We start from the raw sequence: 27,364 nt of genomic DNA, 5'->3' as shown, positions 1-27,364 counted from the left end.
GGTTTGTCCCCGTCTGGCTCCTTTTTTGTTTTTTTATTCTAACTTCGGCACCACTGGCACTGAGTACGTCTACTTCATCGAGAGCCTCTGCATCTCGCCCTTCTCATGTGCTGTCCACAAGGTCTGATATGCAGCTGAGTGGGACAGAAAGGGTCCTTAGGTTGTGCTTGGAAAGAAGTTTACTGAGAAACAAGCCCTGCGCACAGCCCTGCTCCGGGGTCGCTGCTACTCTGCCAAGCCCGCTCGGGCCGCGCGGGGCGGGCGGGCCTACTGCGCTCGCTTGGTCTCGTCGAGCAGCTCCTGCCAATTCTTCTCCATCTCCTCCTTGCAGCTGAGGAAGGCGCCCTCCAGCCGCCGCATGGACTCCGCCAGCGTGGGGTTGGTGCGCATCACCACCATGTCGTAGGCCATCCACGTGGCCTGCACTGCAACAACCAGACAGGCCCTGGTCAGGCCACAGGCAGTGGCTGCAGCACTGGAGCCCCCCAGCGAGGGCTGGGCGCCTCCGCTCGTGCCCAGCATCCTGGGGACAGGACGTGCTGAGTCACCCGATTACTCGAAGGAGGGAAAGCGGGTCGGCCATGTGTTATAGGGCTCATAACAACCCTGTTAAAATTCCTCTCTACACAGAGCAGTAATGAACCTTCCCTAATCTCACACAAGTCTTAACTTCTGGATACACCAGCCCACAACACTAAAAGGTTGGCGGCCAATCTGACATGAAATGTTAGGAAAAATGAGAGTAAACACAGGTCCTTACCTATCTGCAGTTCACAGCTAGTGGTTGCCGGGTGACCCCCAAGAAGTCATAACCCCGCCCAAGCTCACATACTCAGGTAGGGCTGACCACTCCCACTCCTCCAAGGCTAGAGCCTCAGGCTATCTCATGGTCATTGGCCTGGGATGCCTGCCCACCTCCACCTTGGCACCTCTCTGCTTTCAGTAAGGCCAGTCCGGGGGCTCCTCCTTCTGGGAAGGTTTGCCGAGTTCCATGTTAGGTGTCCTTTGGTGCTCACCACTGCACTGACCACCTTTCTTGCTCTTTCCCTTTGAGAGCAACTTGAGGGCCACATCCCCTGGGCCTATAGGTGAACATGTGCTTCCTGTACAAATCCAATGGTGTGTGCAGAAGCCCCACCTCCACCCCTTCCCTCTGCAGCACCCGACCCCCACTGGTGTGGTTCTCCCCTTTAGAGCTACGAAGAACAGGGTTGTCTCTCTGTGCAGTAAATACATCTCCTTAGAACTTCTCCTGTCTGGGTTAAAAAATGCTGGATACTTTGGGAAACTATGTCCTTCAGGAAATTAACCAAAGAAGAGATAGGCAGGGAATTCCCTGGCAGTCCAGTGGTTAGGACTCCGCACTTTCACTGCTGGGGGCGTGGGTTAAATCCCTGGTCAGGGAACTAAGATCCCGCAAGCAGAATGAAAAAAAAAAAAAGAGAGCTAGGCAGAATGATTAATAACAAATGCACATGTATGTCTACACACAACTGAGGTCAGCAGTGTGGCAGACTTGAAGTTTTATAGAAAGTGGCATCTGTTTGGTTAGGGAAAAATTGTTAGAAAAGATACATGCAGTACACCTCAACAGATAGAGGGCATATGATATATAGCTAGCACAGGGATTCTCGATCTTCTGGAAGTATGAGAGTCACTTGGGACACCTGTTAAAATGTAGACCACTGGCCCCTCTCAGAACTCAAAGAAGGTTCTTGTGTATCAGGTTGGGAATGGTGCCCAGGAACCTGCATCTTGACAAGCATCCTGGGTAATTCTGGTGCAGGAAGCCTGCAGACCACCATGTGAGGCCACCTGGGCAGCAGGTGGAGCATGGACTTGAAGGCAGGGCAGAGTCTGCTTCCCAGCTCTCCACTCACTGGCTGCGTGACCTGCAGTAAGTGATTTAAACTTACTAACCTCATCTCCTCTTATGTGAAGGACGGAAAACGTCCGGATCTCATGGCTTTGCTGTGAAGATTAAACTGATGATGTATGTAACCTGTCTCCAACATATTAGGTGCTCAAGAAAGGAGAAACTCTTACTATAAAATAAATAATTCAGGTATTCAGGACAAAGAACTAGGGTGGGTAAACAAAACAAAACAAACAGCTCACAGAAATGAATCTCATATAGTCCTACATAGCAGCTGAAATTCTAGTCCTGAGTTTCCTGAGGTCAAAGCAGAGAAGGAAACATGCTCGGTTATAAGATTCAGTGACCATAAAATAAAAACAAACCCATTGTTTAAGACATTTTTACCCTAAGAAAGAACTTCCTTATAGGTATATTTCATGAGAGGTGTGTAACATAGTGGAAAATGTCCTTGACAACATCCCTGCTTTAAATACAAAGACATTCTTCTATGTTTACAGTTGTAGGCACCGGTAAAAGAAAGCTGGTGGCACAGTATCAAAGCACACTTCAGAAAAGGCAATTCAATGAGACACTAAAACACTATATCAAGTGCATAGCCCTCTTATGATCTGATCCAAGGGGAAAAAAAAAAAAGAAAATATAGAATAGGAAGGACTCACAATCATCTGAAACTCCTTCGGAAATATATGTCGCCTGAGTTTTTCATTCATTCAATGTTTATTGTGCACCTGCTCTGTGTCGGCGTTTTGCTAAGGCAGCCCTGATGATACAGCTGTCTACTACAGGATAGACACATCCCTGCCCTCGTAAGCTTCTATACTAGTTGCAGTGGGAGGAGACAGATAATAAACATATAAGACAATTACACATTGTGAAAGGAGCTGCGAAGCAACGTGTATTGTGACAGAGAAATGGGATAGGAAGAGTCTTATTTTAGACCAGGTAGTGAGGGCAGGCCTTCTCAGAGGGCTTTTGGTAAGGCCTATGCAGTAGCAAAGCCAAGGTCCTAATCTCTGGAGGGGCCTGAACAGCAGATATTCTGAGAGGCTAGTTAGGACTCGCCCCACAAACTCTGATAACCTGCTGGGTAGGGCCAGGTCCTCACACAGAAATTTAAAAAATGGTCAAGATGTGCACTAGATGCAGGGTTCAGTAAAGGATGAGGATAAAGTGTTCCAAAAATCTGTGTAGGAGAGGGAGGACTAACGAGGGATGCAGTGAGGAGATTTGTTCTGACAGTAGAAGAGGTAGAAGCAGAGAACAAGAATGACAAGGCTAGTTGAGCCAGGCGATAAAGGGATGAAGATAAGCCTGGAGTTTACAGCCCACAGGCTAATTCACGTCACTGGCAAAATAGAAGAATCAACATTTTAAAATGTAAATGGTGAAGGTCTACTTCCTCAAATCTCAGGTCCCAAATGGTTTTACAGATGAGTTCCACCGAACTTTGGAAGAACAGTTAATTCTTATCTAACATAAGTGATTCCAGAAATTAGAAAAAGAGGGAAGACTGATAAGCTGACTGTATGTATGGACTGGTGTTAACTTTTTTAAAATTTTATTTTATTATTATTATTATTATTTTAAAATTTTTTGGCTGCACCACGTGGCATGTGGGATCCTAGTTTCCCGACCAGGGGTTGAACCCGCGCCCCCTGCACTGGAAGCTCAGAGTCTTAACCACTGAGCTGCTAAGGAAGTCCCCTGGTGTAACTTTTTAAGAAAAGCATTTTATAGAAGTATTCCATTTACACTGTAGAAAATTTGAGAATAGAGATAAGCAAAAATAAAAACATAATTTTCCCTAAGCTGGTTTATTTTAAAACCAGACAAAGATTATATAAAAAAAATTATAGGTCTGTCTCACATGAAAATAGATGTAAAATCCTAATATAATATGATCTAACCAAACCTAACAATGTGTTAAAATAATACGTTATGATCAAGTAGAGTTTGTAAAAGAAATTCAAGGATAGTTGAGTATCAGAAAATCAATCAGCATAATTAACCACATTAATAAAAGGGGGGAAATCATAGTAATATCTCAGTTAATGCAAAAAAAAGCAGTTAATAAAGTTTAATACTTATTTGTGATTTCAGAAAATCAAAACTAACAAATTAGGAATAGAAGGAGACATTTTAACCTAGTAAAGGTGATACACCAAAAACTTACAGCAAACATTATACTTAATGGAGAAACCGTGGATAAATTCCTTTGGGAATCAAACAAGGATGCCTCTAATAATGTTATGGGTATTGAAGACGTTGGTAAATGGAATTTAAACATTTAAAAGAAATAAGAGGTATAAGGTAAGAGATAAAACTATCAGTATTTGTAAATTATAAAAGTGTATATGAAAGAATAGAGGTCCAATAGTCAAGTCAATCTTAAAAAAATAACCGCTAAAAGGGGGGGATATACCCTATTAGATATCAAGACATCCTATAAAGCCCTGTTTTATTTATTTATTTATTTAGCCACACTGCGTGGCTTGTGGGATCTTAGTTCCCTGACCAGGGATTGAACCTGTGCCCTCAGCAGTGAAAGTGTGGAGTCCTAACCACTAGACCGCCAGGGAATTCCCTAAAGCCCTTTTTAAAAGAAATAGTGTGGTACAGACAAACAGACCAATGAAAGAAAATAGTAAGCTCGGAGATAGACCTAAGTGTATATGGAATTTAGTATATGATGAAAGTAACACTAAAAAATCCTTCAGAAATATATGTCTCCTGAAAAAAGGAGAAAAAAGGACAGTTTACTCCAGATGGATTAAAGACATAAATATGAAAGATAAAATAGCATTTATAGATCAAAATTTAGCAGAATACCTGTGATCTAGGGACTTCTTAAAAACCATAAGGCAAAATATTGGTGAATTTCTTTTTATCAAAAATTTTTTTTCAACTAAGGACAACATGGACAAAATTTTCATACAAATGATAGAAGAAATTTACAATCTTAAAACTGATAATGGGTTAATATCTAGAATATACAAGAAATTACTTCAAATCAATAAAAGAAATTCAGTAACAACAACAAAACCCTGGAAAATAACAAGTGTTGGTGCGGATGTGGAGAAATTGGAACGCTTGTACATTGCTGGTGGGGTTGTAAAATGATGCACCATTGTGTAAAACAGTTTGACATTCTTCAGAGAGCTAAATATAGAATTACCATATGACCTAGCAATTCTACTCCTAGATAGTGTCCCAAACAATAAAGAATGGGCACTCAAACAAATACTTGTATACAAATGTTCATAGTGGCACTATTCACAATAGTTAAATATTGGGACACAACCCAAATATCCATCAGTGGATGAATACACGGAATATTATTTAGCCATATAAAGGAATAAAGTACTCATAATATGCTACAATATGGGTGAAACTTGAAAATACTATGTTAGGTGAAAGAAGCCAGAAACAAAATGTCACATATTATATGATTCTCTTATATGAAATATCCAGAATAGGTAAATCCATAGAGACTGGAAACAGATTGGCGGTTGCCAGGGGTTGGGAATAGAGGTATGGGAGTGACTGCTTAACAGGTACAAAGTGTCTTTTTTGGGTGATGAAAATGCTGCGGAACTTGACAGAGTTGGTGGCTGCACAAAATTATGAATGTATTAAATGCCACTGAATGTATATTTTAAAATAGTTAATTTTATGTGAATTCACTTTGATAAAAATTTATTTAAATATAAGATGTAGATATTATAATTATCTTCATTTTTCAAAAGTGGAAACAGACAGAGAGGTTAAGCAGCTTGCCCAAGTCACACAGCTAACAAGCGGCACAGGCAGGATTTTACCCAAGTAGCCAAGCACCTGTGTCCATGTTTTTAGCTGCTTATGGTACACTGCTTCTTACATTCCCTAAGAAGAAACCCAAAAGACTAACAAGCATTTGAAGAGAATCTGGAATTCATTAGAGAAGTAAAAATTAAAACAATCAGATATCACTTTACACCTACTAGACTAGTAAAATTAGAAAGCTGGATAATATCAAGTGTCTGTGAGCTCGTGGGATCTAAGAACCCCCAGACACTGCTGGTTGGAACAGAGTCTGACTCAGCCGTTCTGTGAGGTCATCTGGTAACCCCTAAAATGATTACACAGGTCCTTGAGCATAGATGTGTGAAGATGTTCATTGTAGCGTTGTTTTTGGTGATGAAGAGTTGTAGGCAATCTAGGTGTCCATCACTGGGAAGAATGGAGAAGCAAACAGCAGTGGCTCACCATGGAATAAATACTATATTGCAGTTAAAAGTAATAGATAACATGTACACATGGCTACTCAAATGGGTCTTCATAACATAGTCTTGAGTTTAAAAAGTAAGATAAAAGCTGGAGATATAAAACAAAAAGTATGAATTTTACAGAAACACATAAAAAGGGATATACCAAAAAAAGGAATTAAAAAAAAGAGCATAAATAAACAAATAAGTGAGGATTGTTATATGGGCCAGTGACGCTAACACGCTATGAATTGAGAAGTATGGTGTCAACCTTTCTGCCAGAGAACCATAAAGAGAAACAAACTAACAAATAAACCAGACTCATTAGGAAATAACAAATGGGGATCCACTATGGCAGACAGGCGTGGAAGAGAACAAAGTCAATTACAAATATAGAAAACATACTATATTCTCTTCACTGTGCCAGGCAAGTGGGTACCAAGGGAAACAAGCACATTCCAAATACGATTTCACTGTTAGCACTGAACTAGGCAAGGGAGATGCCAGGAGGCTTAAGACACAAGCTTTCTCAAAATGCATAAAAAGTCAGGGAGTTAAGACACATCATTCAACTGAAAAAATATCTATCAAGCACCTAGTATGGGTCAGCACCTGTTTAAGTTCTGGGGACAGAGCAGTGAGAAAAAATGTCACAAAGTCTTGCTCTCATGACCATTATATACTAAATAACGAGAAACTTACATAGTGCCTATAGTAAACTTATACAGTGTGTTAGAAGGTAACAGGTGCTGAGGAGAAAAATAAAGCAGTGAAGGAGGGTTGAGAATGCTAGGAAAAAAGGATCTGCAATTTCAAGAAGGGTGCTCGGGAAAGACTTCACTGAGGAAGTGACCTTTAAATTAACTTTTGATATATAGAAGTTCTTAACATTAGTGTAGTTCAATTTCTCAATCTTTTATTCTGTATTTAGCACTTTTTGCCTTTTGTTTAGAAAATTCTACCCAACCTTCAAAGTCGCAAAGATATTCTCCCTTATTTTCTTCCCAAACTTTAAAATTTATTTTTGATACTTAAGTTCTCATCACTCTGAAGCTACTGTGTGTTTGTGTGTGTGCAGGGATCCGTTTTAAATTTTTATTCTTATTCATAACCAATTTTTCCAGCTTACTTGTTAAATAGTCCCTTCTTTCCTCCACTGACCTTCCATGTCACCTGCGTTACGTATAAAACTTTGTGTGTGTGTGTGTATCCGTTTCTGGGCTCTCTGTTGTACTCCGTTGCTCAACTTGTCTATTCCTAAGCCAATATGACACTGTCAATTATATAGTTGTATCATAAACTTTGCTAATTGTAGGGTGAATCCCCTGTCCTTGTCTTCCTCAGAAGTATCTTAGCTACTTTTGGCTCTTAAGTCTCCAATAAAAGTTTTATTTATTTATTTTTAAATTAATTAATTCATTTATTTTTGGCTGCGTTATGTCTTCGTTGCTGTGCGCGGGCTCTCTCCAGCTGCCGCAAGCGGGGGCTACTCTTCGTTGCGGTGCGCGGGCTTCTCATTGCGGTGGCTTCTCTTGTCGCGGAGCACCGGCTCCAGGCGCGCGGGCCTCAGCAGTTGGGGCACGTGGGCTCCAGAACACAGGCTCAGTAGTTGTGGCACACGGGCTTAGTTGCTCCGTCGCATGTGGAATCCCCCTGGACCGGGGCTCGAACCCATGTCCCCTGCGTTGGCAGGCGGACTCCCAACCACTGCAATACCAGGGAAGCCCAAGTCTCCAATAAATGTTTTAGAATCAACCTGTCAAGTTCCATGAAAAACCCTATTAGGATTTTTATTAGAACTACTTTGAAGCCTTGGATGGAATTTGGGGAGAATGAACACATTTATTATATTTTCTTTCTACTCATGAAGGTAGCTATAGCTCCATTTATTTTGGTCTTTAATATCTGTTAGTCAAGTTTTGTAACTTTCTGCATATAGGCCTTGCATATTTCTTGTTTAACTTCTTCCAAGGTAATTCATAGATGTATGTGTTTGTGTTACCGTTATTGTTGCTATTATAAATGGTGCCTTAAAAAAATATGTTCTAATTCTTTGCTGCAGGTATATAAAAATGCAATTAACTTTTGTACATTGATTTTATATTCAGCCACCTTGCTAAGCTTTATTATTTCCAATAATATGTGTTTTATGTTCTACATAATAAATTCGGTAATTAGCTCCACGTTGGCCCCAGTAGTCCCTACCTTCTGGTAGTCACACCCTTCTGTAGTTCTCTCACATTGTACCAGAGTTGATCCATGTGACCAACAGATTATGGCAGAAGTGATGGTATGTCATTTCCAAGATTAGATGATAAAAGACTGTATCTTCTGTCTTGGGTTCTCTCTCTATTATATATATAAATATTTCTTGGATCGCTTGCTCTGAGGGAAGTTATTACATGACCAGCCCTGTGGAGAGGCTACATAGAAAGCCTCCTGCCAACAGCTACGTGAGCTTGGAAGGAGACTCTCCAGCATCCAGTCAAGTATCCAGAGATTGAAGCCATGACCTAGAACTTGACTGCAAACTCATGAAAACCACATCCAGAACCACGCAGCTAAGCCATTCTCAGATTCCTGACCCTAAGAAACTGTGATAATAAATGTTTCTTGTTTTAAGCTGCTAAGTTTGGGTTAATTTGTAATGCAGCAAATAGATAACTAATACAGATTTTGGTACTGAGAGTATGGTGCTGCTGTAACAAAAACCTAAAATGTAAGAGTAGCTTTGGAATGGGACAGTTGTTGGAAGCTAGAAAACCTGTAAAGATTTTGAGGAGAGCATTAATGAAAGTTTAAAGTGCCTCAAACTCCCTGTTCATAGGATTTTGGATTTTGAGGAGGCTGCATCTGACATCATCTATAGTCCTTGGAGATGTAAATATGTTGACTCTTGTTTCTGTGGACTTTCACTAACAGTGGCTTATCATCTCATGTATTTATTGGTTAGGTCATTGCTGAGCTAGCTCCCAATGTCCTCTACACTGCTACAGAATCTTTCTGAAACACTTATCTCTTCATGTCATTCCACTGCCTAACTTTCTTCAGTTATTCCCGTTGCCTGTAGGATGATTTCTTGGTGTGGCACACAAAATCTTTCATGATCTGACCCCAGATGATTCATTTAGATTTACTCTCTATCACTTCCACTTGTAGTGTATTCAACAGTAATTGAACCCTAAGTCCAACCAGCTTTCTTATACTTTTGTTCCTTGGCACAAACTGTTCTTTTTGTCTGAAAGCCTTCCCTACCACCTGTCTATCTGGGGAACTCCTCACAATACTTCAGAGAAATGCTCCATACCTCCTCTTAGAAAATTCCATAATTTACTACACAGATTTCAGCCACTCATCCAAAATCTCATTGAAATTTTAATATCCTTTTATTATAGCAATTAACATAGTATATTGCATTTATGTGCCTGTACATTTATTTCTCCATTAGATTATAAGCAACTTGAGCTCAGGGCTTGGCATAGGTGGTTATTTAGAAAGTGTTTGTTGGGACTTCCCTGGTGGTCCAGTGGGTAAGACTCCGTGCTCCCAGTGCAGGGGGCCCAGGTTTGATCCCTGGTCGGGAAACTAGATCCCACACGCATGCCGCAACTAAGAGTCCGCATGCTGCAACTAAGACCCGGCGCAGCCTAAATAAATAAATTAATAAATATTTTTTAAAAATAGTGTTTGTTGAACGAATGAATGAATGAATGAACGGTGCTTTAACCCCTCAGTCTTTGAGCTCTGGGATTATATTTCTCCAGCTTTACTGAAGTATAATTGACAAATAAAAATTGTATATATTTAAGGTGTATGATGTGATGTTTTGATATTGTATGCATTGTGAAATGATTACCATCATCAAGCTAATTAACATTTCCATCACCTCACAGTTATGTGGGGTTTTTTTTTTTTTTGGTATGGAGAGAACACTTAAGATCTACGTTTGTAGTAAATTTCAAGTATACAATATCATATTAGCTGTAGTCATGATGCTGTACATTACATCTCCGGAATGCATTCTTCTTGCATAATTTCCTGGATATATACCCAGAAGGGGAATTGCTGATCATGTGGTAGTTCTATTTTTAATGTTTTGAGAAACCTCCATACTCTTTTCCATAATGGCTACACCAGTTTATATTGGTACATTATACCGTTTGCATTGGCTCTGTGATTATATTTTTGACAGTGTGTAGAATATCTCCACCTCTATATAAAACTGGCCCTTCCAACTCAGCATATCCATAACTGAACTCACTCTACCCCACAACCTTCTAAACCTGCTATTCTTTCTGTATTCAGAAACTCTCATCTCTTCACTTTTCTCCTTTCCTCTTTCATTCAGCTAACTCATGTTCATATTTTAGTCTTAGCTGAGAAGTAATTTACTCGAGGAGGCCTTCCTTGGCTCCTTATATCAAATTAGGTTCCACTTTTAGCTACCCATAGCACCATGTAGATTATTCAGTCTTAACACTCATAGAAATCCGTTGTAACTACTTGTTTAGTTATTTTTCCTCTTTACGTGATCATCAGCTTCAGGAACAGGCACCCTACAATAGTACAGCTGGAGGATGGCACATTGTGCGAAGGGAAATAATCAGACCTTTTGGGGACTACTAGACGCTGGCTCTGAACTGACATTAATTCCTGGTGACCCAAAACATCGCTACCAGTGTAGTGATCTACCAGTCAGAAGAGGGGCATATGGAGGTCAGGTTATCAATGGAGTTCTAGCTGAGGTCTGTCTCACAGTGGGCTTAGTGGGTTTCTGAACCCACTTTATGGTAATTTTCTCAGTTCCAGGATGCATAATTGAAATATATATACTCAGCAACTGGGAGAATCCCCACATTTGCTCCCTAATCCACAGAGTGAGGGCTATTTGGTAGGAAAGACCAAGTGGAAACCACTAGAACTGCCTCTACCTATGAAAGTAGTAAACTAAAAGCAACACTGTATTCCTGGAGGGATTGCCGAGATTATTACCACCATTAAGGACTTGAAAGATGCAGGGGGTAGCTCCCACCACAGTCCCATTCAACTCGCCTGTTTGGTCTGTACGGGAGACAAATCCTAGAGAGTGACAGTGGATTACTGTAAACTCAGTCAGGGGGTGACTCCAACTGCAGCTGCTGCTCCAGATGTGGTTTCGTTGCTTGAACAAATGAACACATCCCCTGGTACCTAGTGTGCAGCTACTGATCTGAAAAATGCTGTTTTCTCTATACCTCTTAGTAAACACCACCAAAAGCAGTTTGGTTTCCACTGACAAAGCTAACAATACATTTTCATTATCCTAATTCAGGTATATCGACTCTCCAGCTCCTTAGTTGCCTTTCCCTTCCACAGGACATCAAGCTGTTCCATTATATTGATATTATGCTGATTGGACCCGGTGAGCAAAGGAAGCCAGACACAAGTGTATACACTGTGATTCCATTTATATGAAACTCTAGGCAAGTATATCAGTTGTTGCCTGGTGTTGGGGAAGGAAGAGTGGGAATTGACTGGGGAGGGGCAAAAGGAAATGCTGTGGAGGGATATAAATAATTTATACTTTGACAATAGTGTTAGTTATACTGGTGTATACATTTTGCAAAACTCAGTGAACATTACACTTAAAATGTTTATTTTATTATTTATTTATACCTAAATAAAGGTGACTTAAAAACAAAAAACAAGAACACTATTTATCAGTACTTATGGGTTGCAATGACATATCTAGAGATAAATGCACAGCTCCAAATGTTTTCATAACTTAAAAAGGAATAAAAATAAATGAATAAAGCATTCAACTCAAAGTTTTAATAAAACAATAATAAAATTTTAGGGAAGGCAGGATGAAAAAAGCCCAGAAATCCAATTAATTTAGAATGTAGAAAAACAAATGCATATTAAGATGCTTTCCCTGCCCATATGCCCTTCTCTGAGACTTTGTCTTCATCCACAGGTCCTACAGATGGGCTGAGCTTAAACGTCCATATTATCACCCATGTGGCCTAGCCTAGCCACTCATGAATGATGTACACTACTGCATACTTCGCAACATTTAAAAGCAATAGATTGGATGTATACATAGCACCTTGGAAAGAGCTGACACACATAATTCTGAATGAAAAAAAAAGGAAATAGTATGAAAAACATATAATCATTTATAGAAATTTAACATAAATTTACCATTTATAGAAATTTCAAATAAATGTATAAAACAGCAATATACATTTCACAAGAACATACACACACAAAAAATACACATTAGAATTGTTGCCTACAGGTGGAGAGAGGAAAGGGAATGGAGCATGGGGACTGAAGGGGATAAATAAAAAAATTAAACTAGTAGTGCCCTGCATGGACCAATGATCATAATGTATCACAAACTGAGGAGTAGGATAAAATCAATTCTCTACATCTGAGGTTGAAAATAAAGAGACAAGAAAATTGTTATACAACAGCATAATCAGGGAATAGGGGGACAGTCTTGAGGCACTGACACAAAGTAAAATGGAAAATAACAAAGAAATAAAATGGATTACAGAGATGATGATGAAGATAAGACAAAAAGAGACAAGACAATATGGATAACTGGAATTTCTGAAGAAATAAACCAAATAAATAGAATTAAAAGTACCCAAAGATACAATAAATGAAAAAGATCTTATAAAAATACCCAAATCGGGCTCCCCTGGTGGCTCAGTGGTTAAGAATCCGCCTGCCAACGCAGGGGACACTGGTTCGAGCCCTGGTCCGGGAAGATCCCACATGCAGCGGAGCAACTAAGCCCGTGCGCCACAGCTACTGAGCCTGCGCTCTAGAGCCTGCAAGTCACAACTACTGAGCCCGCGAGCCTAGAGCCCGTGCTCCACAACAAGAGAAGCCACCGCAATGAGAAACCTGCGCATCACAACGAAGAGTAGCCCCCGCTCACTGCAACTAGAGAAAGCCCGCGCGCAGCAACGAAGACCCAACGCAGCCAAAAATAAATAAATAAAATAAATAAATAAATAAAAAATACTCAAATCTACAGCTCTAGAGATCTAACATGTCCTAGGAAATATGTTAGAGGGTATTAACACCAATCTTATGCTGGTGAAGTACAGAACTCCAAGAATAAAGAAAGAATCTTACAGGCAGAAAAGTCACTTTTAAGAGGCAGAGTGTTTCACACATCTTCACAGTGCCACTGAATGCTGAAAGCATATTTTTAAGTTATAAAGAAAATAATTATATACCTAACCAAGTTACCATCCAGTTATAAACATAGATATATTCTTAAGCATTTATGAATTCAAGGAATACAATGTCCAAAGCTATAGTTACTAGGTTTAACTCTTTGAATTATTTGAATACAGAATGTGTGAGTGTCAACAACCTTAGGAATTATGATTACAGAATAGAGTGTAAATGTTGTAAATGTTATTGTTGATGTAAACATTATTTGTACTTGATAATATACAAATACAGGTAATAGTATAACGAAGGACAGTTGTGCCTCAGTTTCTTTATTTGTAAATAGGGATAATAACAATCCCTATATCTCAAAAATTGTTGTGAGGATTAAATGAACAAATTCATATAGTGCTTAGTATAGGATCTAGCAATTAATAAGTAAGGCATAAATATTACTGATTAGTGTTATTAGATCCTGAATAAAGATAAAAGATACAACTGAAGAAATAACACTAATTTCCTTAATGTTTCCCCACAAACTTTCTTAATTATAGTATAGTTTTTATGGTGAAGAAATATTTATTTTAAGTAAAGAATTTCTTCAGTTTCACTTCAATTTAAAGTCTTAAGTAAAATTAAAGGTAGTACTCTTTATTTTAAAAGTAGCTTGTATAGTATGATTCCATTTTCATTAAAGTGTATCTGTCAAAAAAAGATTCCTCTATGCATCCCGTATTGGTCCATTATTCTGTTTTTGCATAGAGAGAGACTTGGAATCATGTTTGCCAGTGTTAACAGTAGTTAATTCTGAGTGGCTGGATTTTGCTGATTTTAAACTTTTCTTGTAATTTTCTATTTTAATTGAATTTACTTTGGATTTTAAAAACAATGTACATGCAACATTTCTTTTAAAAATCATTGTTTATTTAATAATTATCAACTTACAAATTATTAATAATATTTATTAAATAATAAACATGATTATTCATTATAATTATCTAATAATAGTTATTTATTTTCAAATGCTAATAATGCTGTATATAGCAGTAATCTAATAAATTAGAAAATACTGATGAAATGGATGAAGTGGGAGGATAAATTAAATACACAAACTACACAATCTTAAAGCATTAACCAAAGAAGACACTGAAAAAGTTATCAGAAGTTATCTCTAGTAGTTTCACCATTAACTGTTCAATAAAGAGTTGTTTCCAAATACTATACGTATAATTTCAGAATACAGAAAAAGACAGAAGACTCTAGAGGCTGAGTAGAACTGGATATTACTACAGTTTGACCAAGTGCCTTTGAGCAAGTTATTTATTTATTTATTTATTTATTTATTTTGGCCGTGTTGCACGGCCCGTGGGATCTTAGTTCCTTGACCAGGGATTGAACCCGGGCCCTGACAGTGAAAGCGCTGAATCCTAACCACTGGACCACCAGGGAATTCCCTGAACAAGTTATTTAAACTCTGTAAGCTCTAATTTCCTCCTCATATGTAAAGTGGAAATAATAATAGTGTCTCTCCCCCATAAACTTGTTAGGAAGAATAAATGAGATAATGTGTGTAAAACATATGGTAAAGAGACCAATACGTGGTAAACAATAAACATAAGCTATGAATAATAAAATTACTACTATTATTATTATTAGAATAATACAAAATATCCAACAATCTACAGCCTTCCTGTACACTAGTATTAATTATTTAGTAAATAAAACAGAAAAACACCCCATTTATAATAGGAACAGAAACACAGAAGTAAATGTATTGAAAAATTTGGAGAGTGCCCCCTTTGACGGCATATATACTAAAATTGGAATGATACGGAAAAGATTAGCACGGCCCCTGTGCAAGGATGACATGCAAATTTGTGAAGTATTTCACATTTTTATGTAATGAACAGCAATGATGACTATAGTTAACCAGACTGCATTGTATATTTGAAAGTTACTAAGGGAATAGTATCTTTAAAGTTTTCATCATAAGGGAAAAAATAACTTGTAACCATGTGAGGTGGTGGATATTAACTAAATTTATTATGGTAATCATTTTGCAATATATACATATACCAAGTCATTATGTTATACAATCTAAACTTATACAATATTATGTATCAATTATATCTCAATAAAACTGGAAAAAATAAAATAAAATCGAAGGCAAAAAAAATCTGGAGAAAAATATTGCAAAACCCTTTGAGACATGTTAAAGAACACTGGAATAATTGGAGAGAAATACCACATTCCTACCTGAGAATGTTTAATGTTAAAAATATATCATTCTTTCTATATTAACGTATAGGTTTAACACAATTCCAAATAAAATATTAAATGAATCTATTATTTATCTGGAGAATAAACATGTGAGAAAAGGTAAAAAAAGAAAAAAGAATAATGAAGGGGAACTCACTGATTAATAATAATGAAACCAGTGTGATAAGCCATAAAACCTAACATATTATATAACAGGTTAGCTATCTCTGCTCTACTATATATAAAAACTTCATGAGTAATAAAGAAATCACTTCTAAACTAATAGGACAGGATGGGATGGATTTGGGGATGGGGGAAACCAAGTTAGAATCTCTCCTTCTACCTGAGAAATTTTACATTCTCAAGGCTCACCCCCATAAGGCATTCTACAGCTAAATTTGTACTGTATCCTAGGTCATGAGTTGACTTAAGTTCAAGAGAACAGAAAGAGAAACTTTAAGCCTTGGAGTCAAGATGATTTGGCTTTTTAATATTGCTTAAATTATGCATATATACTTAATAGTTTAAAATAAACATATATATTTATATAAATACATATAAATATGCACACTTACATTTATTTGCTGGTTGGTGCTTTTGATAGTTGATGACTGCTTGTTTGGTGATTTTCCTTGCCCTGTGTGGTCACTGGAAAAATTGGGCAAGAGCCTTCCCAGGGGCAACAGAGGCCAAGAACTTACATGTTGGGCTTCACTTTAAATTTAACCTAAAGGGTAAGGGTGTGAGATTCATCATGGCCCAAAACCATGCTACTTCTGTCAACAATATTTGTCCTAACTTGACCTAGGGACACTATGACAAAATAGTTCTGCTGCTTACACTTCAGGTAGAAAAATATTTTATTGTTCTCAACCATTGGATTTGAGTCCGTGGGCCCAAGAACGTATTGTTTACTTAAGAAATTACAAAAGGTAAATTTTACAAAACATTTTAATACTATTTAACCTGTGGTCGCTTATATGTTGATAAAAACATATCTTTACCAGCTGATAAATTGCTAAAGAAAAATTCTGAAAGATGTATATTGCCCCCCAAATTAGACAACTGTGCAGAACATTTATATAAAAATAGAATAATAAAAAGAGGAAAATATGTGCAACTAAAATGAAGGAAAGAATAAGCTAAAGGGGAAATAATGGACCTTCCATCAATTCAAGGAATGTGATGTGGAAAAGCACCAAGGGGAGGGGATGTGGAATCATGCACAACAGAAGCCTCATTCATGCCAAGTAGATGCAGGCTACATTTGTTTTATTTCTGTGAGAAAGGAAGTACACAAGCCTTCCAGGATGTGCAGATGCTTAAATACAATAGTTGAATCTATCAAACAATTTCAGGTTTACTTAGAAAACTTAAAAGACAAATTTTTAAAATTGTTAAAGCTAAGTCTTTTATGTGACTTGTTTCCATATAAACACCTGTCAACCTTGTCTCTAAGGTGAGAGAGCATTTTCTCACAACACTACTACCTTAGTAATATCATCTTAGCAATATTAACTTTTATTATTACTTAATAAATTACTTAACTATTACCTTAATTACTGTTGGAATTATTTGCCAAAAAGAGAGACTCTAGTGAATCTAAACAAAAACGCAGTACACAGCCTGGTTCCTTTGGCACACCAGATAGTTTAGAATTAAATGTTTGAAAAAACAAACAGGGCTTCCCTGGTGGCGCAGTGGTTAAGAATCCGCCTGCCAATGCAGGGGACACGGGTTCGAGCCCTGGTCCGCGAAGATCCCACATACCGCGGAGCAACGAAGCATGTGCGCCACAACTACTGAGCCTCTGCTCTGGAGCCCGCGACCCACAACTACTGAGTCTGTGTGCCACAACTACTGAAGCCCACACGCCTAGAGCCTGTGCTCCGCAACAAGAGGAGCCACCGCAGTGAGAAGCCCGCGCACCGCAACAAAGAGTAGCCCCCCGCTCGCCACGACTAGAAAAAGCCCGCGTGCAGCAAAGAAGACCCAACGCAGCCAAAAATAAATAAATAAATTTATAAAAAAAAAAAAGAAAGACCAAACACAAAGTAGAAGAAAATATAAATGACTATTTCACTGATCTTGGATTAGGGAAAGATTTTCTAGGCATCACAGCAATGGGAATAAATCAGAAAGGAAAATATTGATACATTTTTACTACATATGACTTCTGTTTACCAAAGCTTCATATACAAAATTAAAGGAAAATAACAAACTGGGAAAAATATTTACTACAATTTTGAACAAGTCTTAATACATAAAGAGCTCTTACAAATCAATGAGATGCTATCACAGAAATCTGTTATTCTCTTATTGTTCTCAGTGCCAAGCCTGAGGTAAGGCTAGCTCCTTTTTAGCCTTTAGTTCTGCAGAACATTCCTAACTGGCCTTCCTGCCTCTAGTCTTCCCTCTCCGAACCATCTCTCACACTGCTACCAGAGGTATCTTTTCAAAAGGCAAGTGTCTTCCTTGAAATCCCAAATGGCTCCCTATCACCTGAACAAGAAAGGTAAACCTCTTTAGCTTGGCACTGAAGACCCTTCTTCTCACCTTTTCAGCCTCTTCTTTCTTTGGCCTGCCTCCTTGTGAATCTCATGCACTAATATGACTTCTTGACTATGCCAGTCTTTCCCTCACGGGCACACAGCCTTGCCTATCTCCTCCTACCCACGGGCCCTACCCCATCTGTCCAATCCCTGCTCCTTCCCTAGTGCTCTGCTCTGTTCAAAGCCTCACTTGCTTCCCCAGGCAGTCAGCCTCTCCTTCTTCTCTGCTCCCTCCCTGGTACTTGGTATACACCATTATTAGCATTTCCCAGGTTATAATTTTAACATAAAGTTAAAATGTGCTTTAATTTTAATTTATATATTTAAATTATAATTAGTCATCTTGATGTCTGCTTCTGGCCCCTGCCCATTTCTTCTAATGAAGGAGCATCTCTATTCAACTTTGTATTCTAGAAAAGCACATAGTAGGTGCTTAGTAAATGCTGTTAAATAAGATACTATTTAATTAGATTGAAGGAATTAAATAACTTATAGTGGAAAATGAATTATAGAACCTTTTAGCAAGGTATATATAAGACTTTCAAGTACATGGGCACAAAATTGCAAACATTTCTAAGCAGAAATTTTCTGAAGACTGTTGTAATAAATGGAGATTATTTATAAACTAATAATGTCCTTAAAAATAATTTGTTTTCGTTTGAGTAGAGTATGCAGGCTTTCTAAAATTTGTTTTACATTATGATTTCCTCTAGCAAAACTTAGGCTCACACAATTATAAGAATTACACATATTCTGAACTAGTAAAGAACAAATTAAAGAATTATAATGGTATCACTACCACTGCTAGTTACCGCTTAGTGGAAACATGTTGAATAAAATAACAGACAAAAACTTTTTTTCCAAAAATGGAGAAACTTGTTGAACTCTGCTGCTGCTTCATTACACTGGCTGTACCTCCCATTTCAGCACCTCACCAGTCTTAGCACTGTTACTCTGAACTCTTCTTATTTAAATGATTCACAGAAAGTGTGTTCCAACTTTGTTCACAGGTGTTATATTAACATCATTTGTCATTTGCTGAGTACTTGAGCTTGGGTATGGTACTGTGCCCAGTTACAAAAGAAGAAGTCACTATTTCTGCCCTCAAAAAGATAACAGCCCATTTGCAGAAATAAGATGCAAACGCACATAAAATAATCAGAAAACGAGTCAAGGCAATATTCAGCGGTTAGTGTAAAATCTTGTGGTACAGTAATTATATGGTGTAGAAGTTGAAAAGTAGTCAGGGAAGACCTGGTTGAGAAGGCACTTGATTTGAGCTTAGAAGTGTAGGGAGGATTTGAGCTCTTGGAAAGAAGGGTGAAGGTACCCTGTCTGGGAAAACATCCTACCTGAGATTTTTTCCATCTCTTCCAATAGCTTTTCCAAGTCTTTATTCAGGTCTGACAGCATTTTCAGCATGTTGTCATAGTTTCTTTCACCAGGGTCAGAATCAGCCATCTAGGCAGTGCACAGAAAGAAGATGCAGTGAGACAGACCAGTGTTTCAATTCTAGCTCCACTACTCACAGCTGGGTAGCCCAAGCCAGAAAACTTAGGTCATCTTTAACTCCTTCTCTTATCTTCCTGACCTAAAGGGTCACTGAAACTCACCAGTTTTGTTTATGGAATAAACATTAAATCATCTATGGGTCAGGAAGGGTCAGTGCTTGAGAGCCACCAGTGAACTGAATCCTGCCCTTGTGGAGATCATAGCCTGGCCCAGCTCTTTAAAGTCTCTCCTATCAGTGCCTTCCTCCCTCTCTCCAAGGTTGCTGCTTTAATTGAGGTCCATTCCATTATCCACCATTGATTACAGATTTACTGGGCATCTACTATGTGCCAGACATCTACTATGGCTCTGGGGACACTGCAGTGTATCTGAGGATCCAAATAGACTGGATGCTGTCATGGAGCTTCCATTCCAGGGAGAGAGACTGATAATAGCCAACTTAACAGTTTCATAAAGATACCTTCAGTTTGTGGTCACTGCTACAAAGAAAATAAAAAGGATGGTGTAATAAAGATTTTTCATGGGGAGAAATGCTTTGGCTTGTAAAGTCCAAGAAGTCCTTTCTAATGAAGTGACATTTGAATTGCCATTTGAATGACAAAAAGGAGTTGTCATGTGAAGATCTAGGGGAAGAGTTCTAGACAGAGGGAATGGCTCAAGAAAAAGTGGGAGTGTCCCTGGTGTGTTTTAAGGAATAGAGAATGGGGTTGAGGAGAAGAGTGGTAGGACATGAGATCAACTAAGTAGGCAAGAACTTTGGTTTTATTTTGAGAGTGCGGAAAAGCCACTGGAGGTTGAGAGAGCAGGGGATTATGTGATGATATTTTAAGGTGACAGCAGACTTCAGCTGCTGTTTGGAAAATGGACTGCTGCAGAAGGTTGAGAGGAGGAAAGAGTGGGAAGACCAATTACGCAGGAGAGCACTAAAGTGGTCTACAGATGACAGTGGCTTGGACTTCGGTGATAATATGAATAGTGAGAAGTGAAGTGTTCTGGTTATATTTTGGAAGATAAGCCAACAGAATTGGGTAGAGGACTTGTGTCAAGGTTTGCAGGGGCAAGTTATGGGAAGAGAGAAAGTGAAATGACTTCTAATTTTTGTGAGAACAACTTAATGGATGGTGGTGTTATTAACTGAAACGGGGAAGAGTAGGAGAGGAGCAGATTAGAAGGTAAACCAGGTGCTTTTCTTTTTTTTTTTTTTTTTTAGGCCGTGCCGCGTGGCATGTGGGATCTTAGTTCCTGGACTAGGGATCAAACCCGTGACCCCTGCAGTGGAAGCTCGGAGTCTTAACCACTGGACCGCCAGGGAATTCCCAGGTGCTCTATTTTGAACATGTTACTACTATGAGATGCCTATTAGGCCTCCAATTGGAGATACAAATAGGCAGTTGAATACATGGGCCTGGAGTTCAGGAGATAGGTTGAAGCTAAAAATATAAAGTTTGGAACTAGTGGTACAGGCTCTCTTCATCTTTCACTTGGACTATTGTCATAGACTCCTAACTGGTCTCCCTGCTTGTAGCTTCCTCTTGTCCAATCTATTTTCCAATTCACTCCCAGAGTGACCTTTCCTAACATACAAAACTAACCATGTCACACTGTTTGAAATCCTTCAATAGCTCCTATTTCTTTCAGGATAAAATACAATCTCTTTACTATAGATATAAGATCCTTCATAATCTAGCTCCCGACTGCCCCTGTTCTCATCTAGTTCCAAGATGTGACCAAATAGCTGAAAGCCTTAAGAGATCCAAAATGTAATGAGATATTATTAAATATAATAATAATCTCTTGTAAATGGAGATTATTATTTACAAGAGATGTAATGAAAAGATATCCATGAAAATAACACAAAACTCTGGAAAGTTAAAAATCTCTACAGTTTTCTTACAAAAGAGCTAAGGAAGTACAAAATGGAGTAAAATAATTCTATCATGTGGGTGGTTACAAAAATCTACGTGAAGGCAAAGAAATAGGTAATCACATACTTCATACCTAAGTTGTGTGGACTGCTTGCTCAATTCATTAAGTTATGAAGTTCCACTTATATTATTTTATCCATACATTCAACACTTATTTATTGAGTACTATTTTAGATCTGAAGATACAGCAGTGAACAAAACATTAAAATCCTTGGACAAGATTAATGAGTGAAATAAATATAAGGAGGGGATAAGTACTAAAGAAAAAAAGTCAACCGGAGGTGGAGGGTGGGAGAGAGTATGCACAGGGTAGTGGCTGTACTTCAGATAAGGTGCAGGGAAGGCCTTGCTGAAGTGATTTTGACTAGAGAGCTGGAGGAAGTGAGAGAATGGTGAGCCATACAGTATATGTTGGGAAAGTGCATCCCAGGCAGAGGAAATAGTAAGAACAAAGGCCCTGAGCTAGGAGTCTGCTGGATGAGCTGGAGGAAGAGCAATAAGGGTGGTATAGTTGGTGTAGGGAGAGTGAAGTGAAGAGTAGTAGAAAATAAGGTCAAAACTTGGTGGGTGAAATTGAGGTGGGCCTTAGAGACCACTGAAAAGACTTTGGCTTTTTCTTTGAGTGAGATGGGAGCCTGGAGGGTGATAATCTGATTTACATGTTAATAAATTACTAGATTGAAAATAGTGTATATGGACATGGGTGGAGGCAGGGAGACTAGTTAGGAGGAGATCACTGGAATAATGCAGGTGAGAGATAATAACAGCTCAGATCAGCATAGGACTGATGCAAGTAGTGTGAAGGAGGACCGTTCAGGGTACATTTTGAGGGCAGGGCTGACAAGATTTGCTGATGAGTCAATGTGAAGTGAGGGACAACGCTAGGGTATTTGACTGGGCAACCAGAAATGGTGGTACAATTAACTGAGACGGAGGAAGACTGGAAGAAGATAGTTTGCATGGGAAAGAAATAACTCAGTTTTTAACATATTAAGATGCTTATGAGGCATCCAAGTGGGAATGTTGAGTAGGCAGCTGACTAAATGAATTCAGGGGAGAAGGTAGGCTAGAGATAGAAATTTGGGAGTCATCAGCATATAGGCGATATTTAAAGACATGAGAATGGGAGAGATCAAGGGAGAAAACACAGATGGAGAAGAGGCCCAACATCAAGACTGGGGAGATGCAAAGGAACCAGCCAAAGAGACTGAGGAAGAGGGGCCAGAGAGGTAGAAGGAGAACCAGGAGGGTCATGTTTTGGAAGTCAAGTGCAGACTGTTACAGAGTCACTGAACCCCAGCCAATGTCCTCTGATCATTATGAAATCTCAGCAAGCTGAGAAGACAACTCTAAAAAGCACAAGACACTGGGAACTATACTCAATATTTTGTAATAACCGATAAGGAAAAGAATCTGAAAAAGAATGTAAATATACATACATAAAACTGAATCACTGTGCTGTACACCTGAAACTAACACGACATTGTAAATCAACTATACCTCAATTTAAAAATAAATAAATAAAATAAAAATTAAAAGTACAAGAGAAGGAAACTCTAAAAATCATATGGGTAAATAACTTATAATTCTGGGAAGGTAGGGAATTAAGATAGGAAATATTAAGAGCATAAAAACTAGAATTACAGGTTTCCCCACTGTCCAGAAGTAGAGTGTTTGTATAAAACCTTTCATAAGCCAAAATGGCATAAGGCAAAGAAGCAATTACCTTAGGACACATCTTGCTAATGAACGCACAAAATAAACCAAGATAAAGCACAGATGCTCACAGACAAAGTTCAAAGCTGTGGCAGCCTGATGCTGAGATGCAGAGTGTAGGTCCCCGGGAATGAGCTTGGCGGTGCTACTCTCAGTGCTGGGGTGCACACTGCCTCTATACGGCTCGCTGCAAAACAAATGCTGGACGCTATTTTCATTTTTTACCTTTTTTTTTTAATAAAAGCAAAAATCCTCTTCATATTTCTTTTGGTTAGTGAAACAGGTACTAATGTAGGTTTTTCATAAAAGTGGAGTGATGTAAAGTGAACTTTCACAAAGCAGGGGATACCTGTACTATGACTATCTGGTATTGAGAATTTTTTTTTTTTTACAAATTTATTTATTTTATTTATTTATTTTTGGCTGCGTTAGGTCTTTGTTGCTGCACGCGGGCTTTCTCTAGTTGCGGCGAGCAGGGGCTACTCTTCATTGTGATGCGCGGGCTTCTCATTGCGGTGGCTTCTCTTGTTGCGGAGCATGGGCTCTAGAGCGCAGGCTTCAGTAGTTGCGGCACACGGGCTCAGTAGTTGTGGCTCGCGTGCTCTAGAGCGCAGGCTCAGTAGTTGTGGCGCACGGGCTTAGTTGCTCTGCGGCATGTGGGATCTTCCCGGACCAGGGCTCGAACCCGTGTCCCCTGCATTGGCAGGTGGATTCTTAACCACTGCGCTACCAGGGAAGTCCTGACTATCTGGTATTGTATGCATTTGAATGTTTAAGAGAATTTGGTCTACCGGAGTAGCAGCTCAGCTTTGTCATTGGAGTTTAAAATGTGAAATTGATTATGGGTTGTAATTTTAAGTCACAGTCTTAGTAAGTTTATAGGAGTTCTAGGACATTTAAGAGAACTTGAGGTTTACAATATTTATAAGTTTTACTTATGATTTTTATAAGAATTATATGGGGACTTCCCTGGTGGTGCAGTGGTTAAGAATCCGCCTGCCAACGCAGGGGACACGGGTTCGATCCCTGGTCTGGGAAGATCCCACATGCCGCGGAGCAACTAAGCCCGTGCGCCACAATTACTGAGCCTGCGCTCTAGAGCCGGGGAGCCACAACTGCTGAAGCCCGCGTGCTGCAACTACTGAAGCCCGCACGCCTAGAGCCCGTGCTCCACAAGAGAAGCGCTCACTCGCCGCAACTAGAGAAAGTCCACGAGCAGCAATGAAGACCCAACACAGCCAAAAAAACTTTTTTTTTTAATTAAAAAAAAAAAAAGAATTATATAAGAAGGTAGGAAGGTTTGTTATTAAGACAACTGAGGTACTTAAAGAAGTAGAATACATTAAGTTTATAATTAAAAGTTTAAGTCTGTAAATGGAACAAAAACATTGTTATTATTAAAAATATGCTAGACCTAGAATAAGATTAAAAGTTTAGAATAAGATAATCCTATTTAGGGACTTCCCTGGTGGCGCAGTGGTTAAGACTCCGCACTCCCAGTATAGGGGGCCCGGGTTCCATCCCTGGTCAGGGAACTAGATCCCACATGCATGCCTCAACTAAGGAGCCGGCGAGCTGCAACTAAGAAGCCCGCCTGCCATGGCTAAGACCTGCCACAACCAAATAAATAAATAAAATAAATATTAAAAAAAAAAAAGAACTAATGGATCACTAGACAAAATAGATAGGGCATACAGACTTAGACGAGGAGGGTAGAAAAAAACAGGAGATAGTGAGAAGGTGGTACAGAGTAAAAGTTTTTTGTTTTTTAAATTAACAAAGGCAGAGACTTGCCTGTCTTTGGTCTGTGTGGAAAGGGTTAGCTGTACAGAAAAGGCTGCAGAATCAGGAGAAAGCGTTGCCGATGGTGCAGGGACTGGTCTCAGACAGGAGCACGGTCACCTTACCCTACGAAGGGAAGGGAAGGTAAAGAGGTACGGGTGGCGTCAGGTAGGTGAAGGTCCAGGTAAGTCCCTGTTCAAGTCTGAGGTCTCCAGCTTGCCTACGAACGGCAATGAAAAGGTCTTTTCCTAAGAACCGACGTTCGGCAGAGGTGCAGCCGAGAAGCAGTGGCAGTATGGCTGAGGCCACATGGCTGCACGGCATTCTCAGGACCCTGGGGTGGCACAGGCAACATGGACGGAGTGCAACTGGCCTGGGAGCAGAAACGTGCCCGCGGCGGAGGCACAACGAAGGCGTGTGTAAGATGAGAGGTGGACACAAAGCGGAGGCCTAGAGGGACATGGAGTTGAGGGGCGGGTCGGCTGGGGGATGGAGCACGAGACACCCAGAAGGATGGAGGCCGTGGCAAGGCACCCTGGGACCTCAGAGGAGGGATGGGCCTGGAAAGCAGATCCAGGGAAGGGGTGTGAGCTGGAGCGCAGGAGGAAGACCACGGCATTAAGGTCCATGGCATTCTTTCCTGGTGAGGCTGCCGAGGCTGACCGCAGGGTTAGGACGGAGAGCAGGCCTGGGCCAGCGCCAGAGCCAAGGGAATGAGGGTAACGGCTGCCTGTGGGGTGAGGTGGGCAAGGGAAAGCGGGGGTGGGAGGGTCGCCCTAGGGTGTGAAGGTCTGAGGTGCTGGCGACGGAGGAATTCAGAGGCATGAGAAATGCACGGGCCTGGGGCCCTCTCTGTGCTCTGAGGGCCTCGCTCGCCCAGTACGAAGAGCTGTCATGGAGGCTGGGGTCCTTCCTGCGGTGAGAAATGTGAGAGGCTGAGAGGGGCACCTGGACCGGAGAGTCTGCGAGGCGTGCGCGTGCGCGTGGTGTGAACGGCACGGGAATAGAGTGTGCGTGTGATGCTTGGGGTGGTGGTCCTGCAGTTGAGCGGTGTGAGGGTCTGGGACCACGCCTGGGGTGCAGATGTGAGGGAATTCGACGTGTGTGATGTGAGTCCAGGTGGGGCGTGAGGCTGCGAGGTTCAGGTGTATGGAGTTCAGGATGTGCGGTGGGAGGGGTCTGGAGGACGTGCGGGTGAGGGGCCGGGGGTGGGCCGGGGGTGCGGCGTGAGGAGAACGGCGTGACGAGACCGGGTTGAGGGCCGGGTGGGTGAGGAAGCGGTAGGCGCCCCACCGGTCTGGCGTGAGGCGGTGGGCACCGCCTGGGGACGCCGTGACTCGGGGGTCGGGGCGCCAAGGGAGGGTCCGGGACCCCCAGGCGGGCTGGCCTCGCTCACCTCCAGCTTGCCCGCGCTCGGGCTCCCGCTCGGCTGCCCTCCTCCTCCGCAGCCTGAGGCTTGAGGCGGCTCCTCAGAATGACGCCCCTCCCCTTTCCGTTACCAGACCCGCCCCCGGAGCTGGCCTCTGGCCCTCATTGGCTGGTCTCCTGGAGCGGAAGGGGCGGTGCTGCGAGCACCTGACTACGCCCGCCTCAGGCTGGTCCCAAGTCCCGGCCTTGAGGTCTCATTGGCTGGTCGCCTGGAGCGGAAAGGGCGGTGTTGTCCCGGCTGGTCCCACGTGGTCCCGCACTTGGGTTTCTCCGTCTCAGGTGGGCCGAGTGCTTGGATTGAAGAGTGGCTGAGGTTGAGGGATGGTAGAGCTGAGATGAGGGGGGACGCCCCCGTCCTTATGGGAGTGTTCTCCCCCTTGCACCTGGAGCGTAAATCCGTGCACGGCGGGGGTGGGGGGGGCGGGGCGTCTGCTTGACCACTGTGTCTCCAGTATACTGGACAGCAAGTGCTAGTAACCATTGTTGAGTGAGTAGCTGAATGCCGAAGTATTTTGTCTCGCAGCTACCGTGGGTGGCCGACATTGTTGCAGCTGTCTCACAGAAGAGGACGCTGAGGCCCAAGGAGATGAGGCAGGGGCCCAGGTCCATGCGCCTGGGAGGTGCGGGCCTTGGTTACAGCCGAGGTCTGCCAGGCGCTCTGGCCTCCAGGCAGTAAAGCACAGATCACCAAGCAAGGCCAGGTGAGCGTGCTGCCCGACCCTTAGAGGCTGCACATAAAACTCTGGTCAAGAGGAGGCTAAAGAGATCACTCTGGCCTCTATAGGTCAGTCCAGGGAGCTCGGTCTTTATTTGGAGGGCGATGGGCACCTTAGAAGGTTGGTAAGCAGAGGAGGGGCATGGCGAAGCAGTCTCTCTTGCCAGAGGGAGAGTAGA

At 40.9% G+C, this 27,364-nt stretch overlaps 1 protein-coding gene and 1 non-coding gene across 3 annotated transcripts; one reads left to right on the top strand and one right to left on the bottom strand.

Moving 5' to 3' along the window:
- Positions 1 to 161: 161 nt before the first annotated feature.
- On the bottom strand, positions 162 to 26,530 carry SYCE3 (synaptonemal complex central element protein 3). Of its 2 annotated transcripts, XM_061205603.1 has the most exons (4): positions 26,439 to 26,527; positions 25,055 to 25,168; positions 19,460 to 19,568; positions 162 to 425 (listed from the first exon to the last, which is right to left on the bottom strand). In XM_061205603.1, exons 3-4 carry the CDS (start codon positions 19,566 to 19,568, stop codon positions 268 to 270), a joined length of 267 nt encoding a protein of 88 aa, XP_061061586.1. In that variant the 5' UTR covers positions 25,055 to 25,168; positions 26,439 to 26,527; the 3' UTR covers positions 162 to 267. The 2 variants fall into 2 exon arrangements, with proteins under 2 accessions (XP_061061586.1, XP_061061585.1); XM_061205602.1 differs by lacking the exon at positions 25,055 to 25,168 and having other exon boundaries at positions 26,439 to 26,530.
- Positions 15,087 to 15,193, top strand: LOC133101894 (U6 spliceosomal RNA). The gene has a single exon (XR_009702780.1). It is a non-coding gene; the product is annotated as a U6 spliceosomal RNA (small nuclear RNA).
- Positions 26,531 to 27,364: the final 834 nt, after the last annotated feature.

The sequence above is a fragment of the Eubalaena glacialis genome, chromosome 11 (genome assembly GCF_028564815.1).
Source record: "Eubalaena glacialis isolate mEubGla1 chromosome 11, mEubGla1.1.hap2.+ XY, whole genome shotgun sequence".
Taxonomy (NCBI): Eukaryota; Metazoa; Chordata; class Mammalia; order Artiodactyla; family Balaenidae; genus Eubalaena; species Eubalaena glacialis.
Note: the sequence above shows the minus strand (reverse complement) of the source record. Positions and strands in the feature narration are given on the sequence as shown.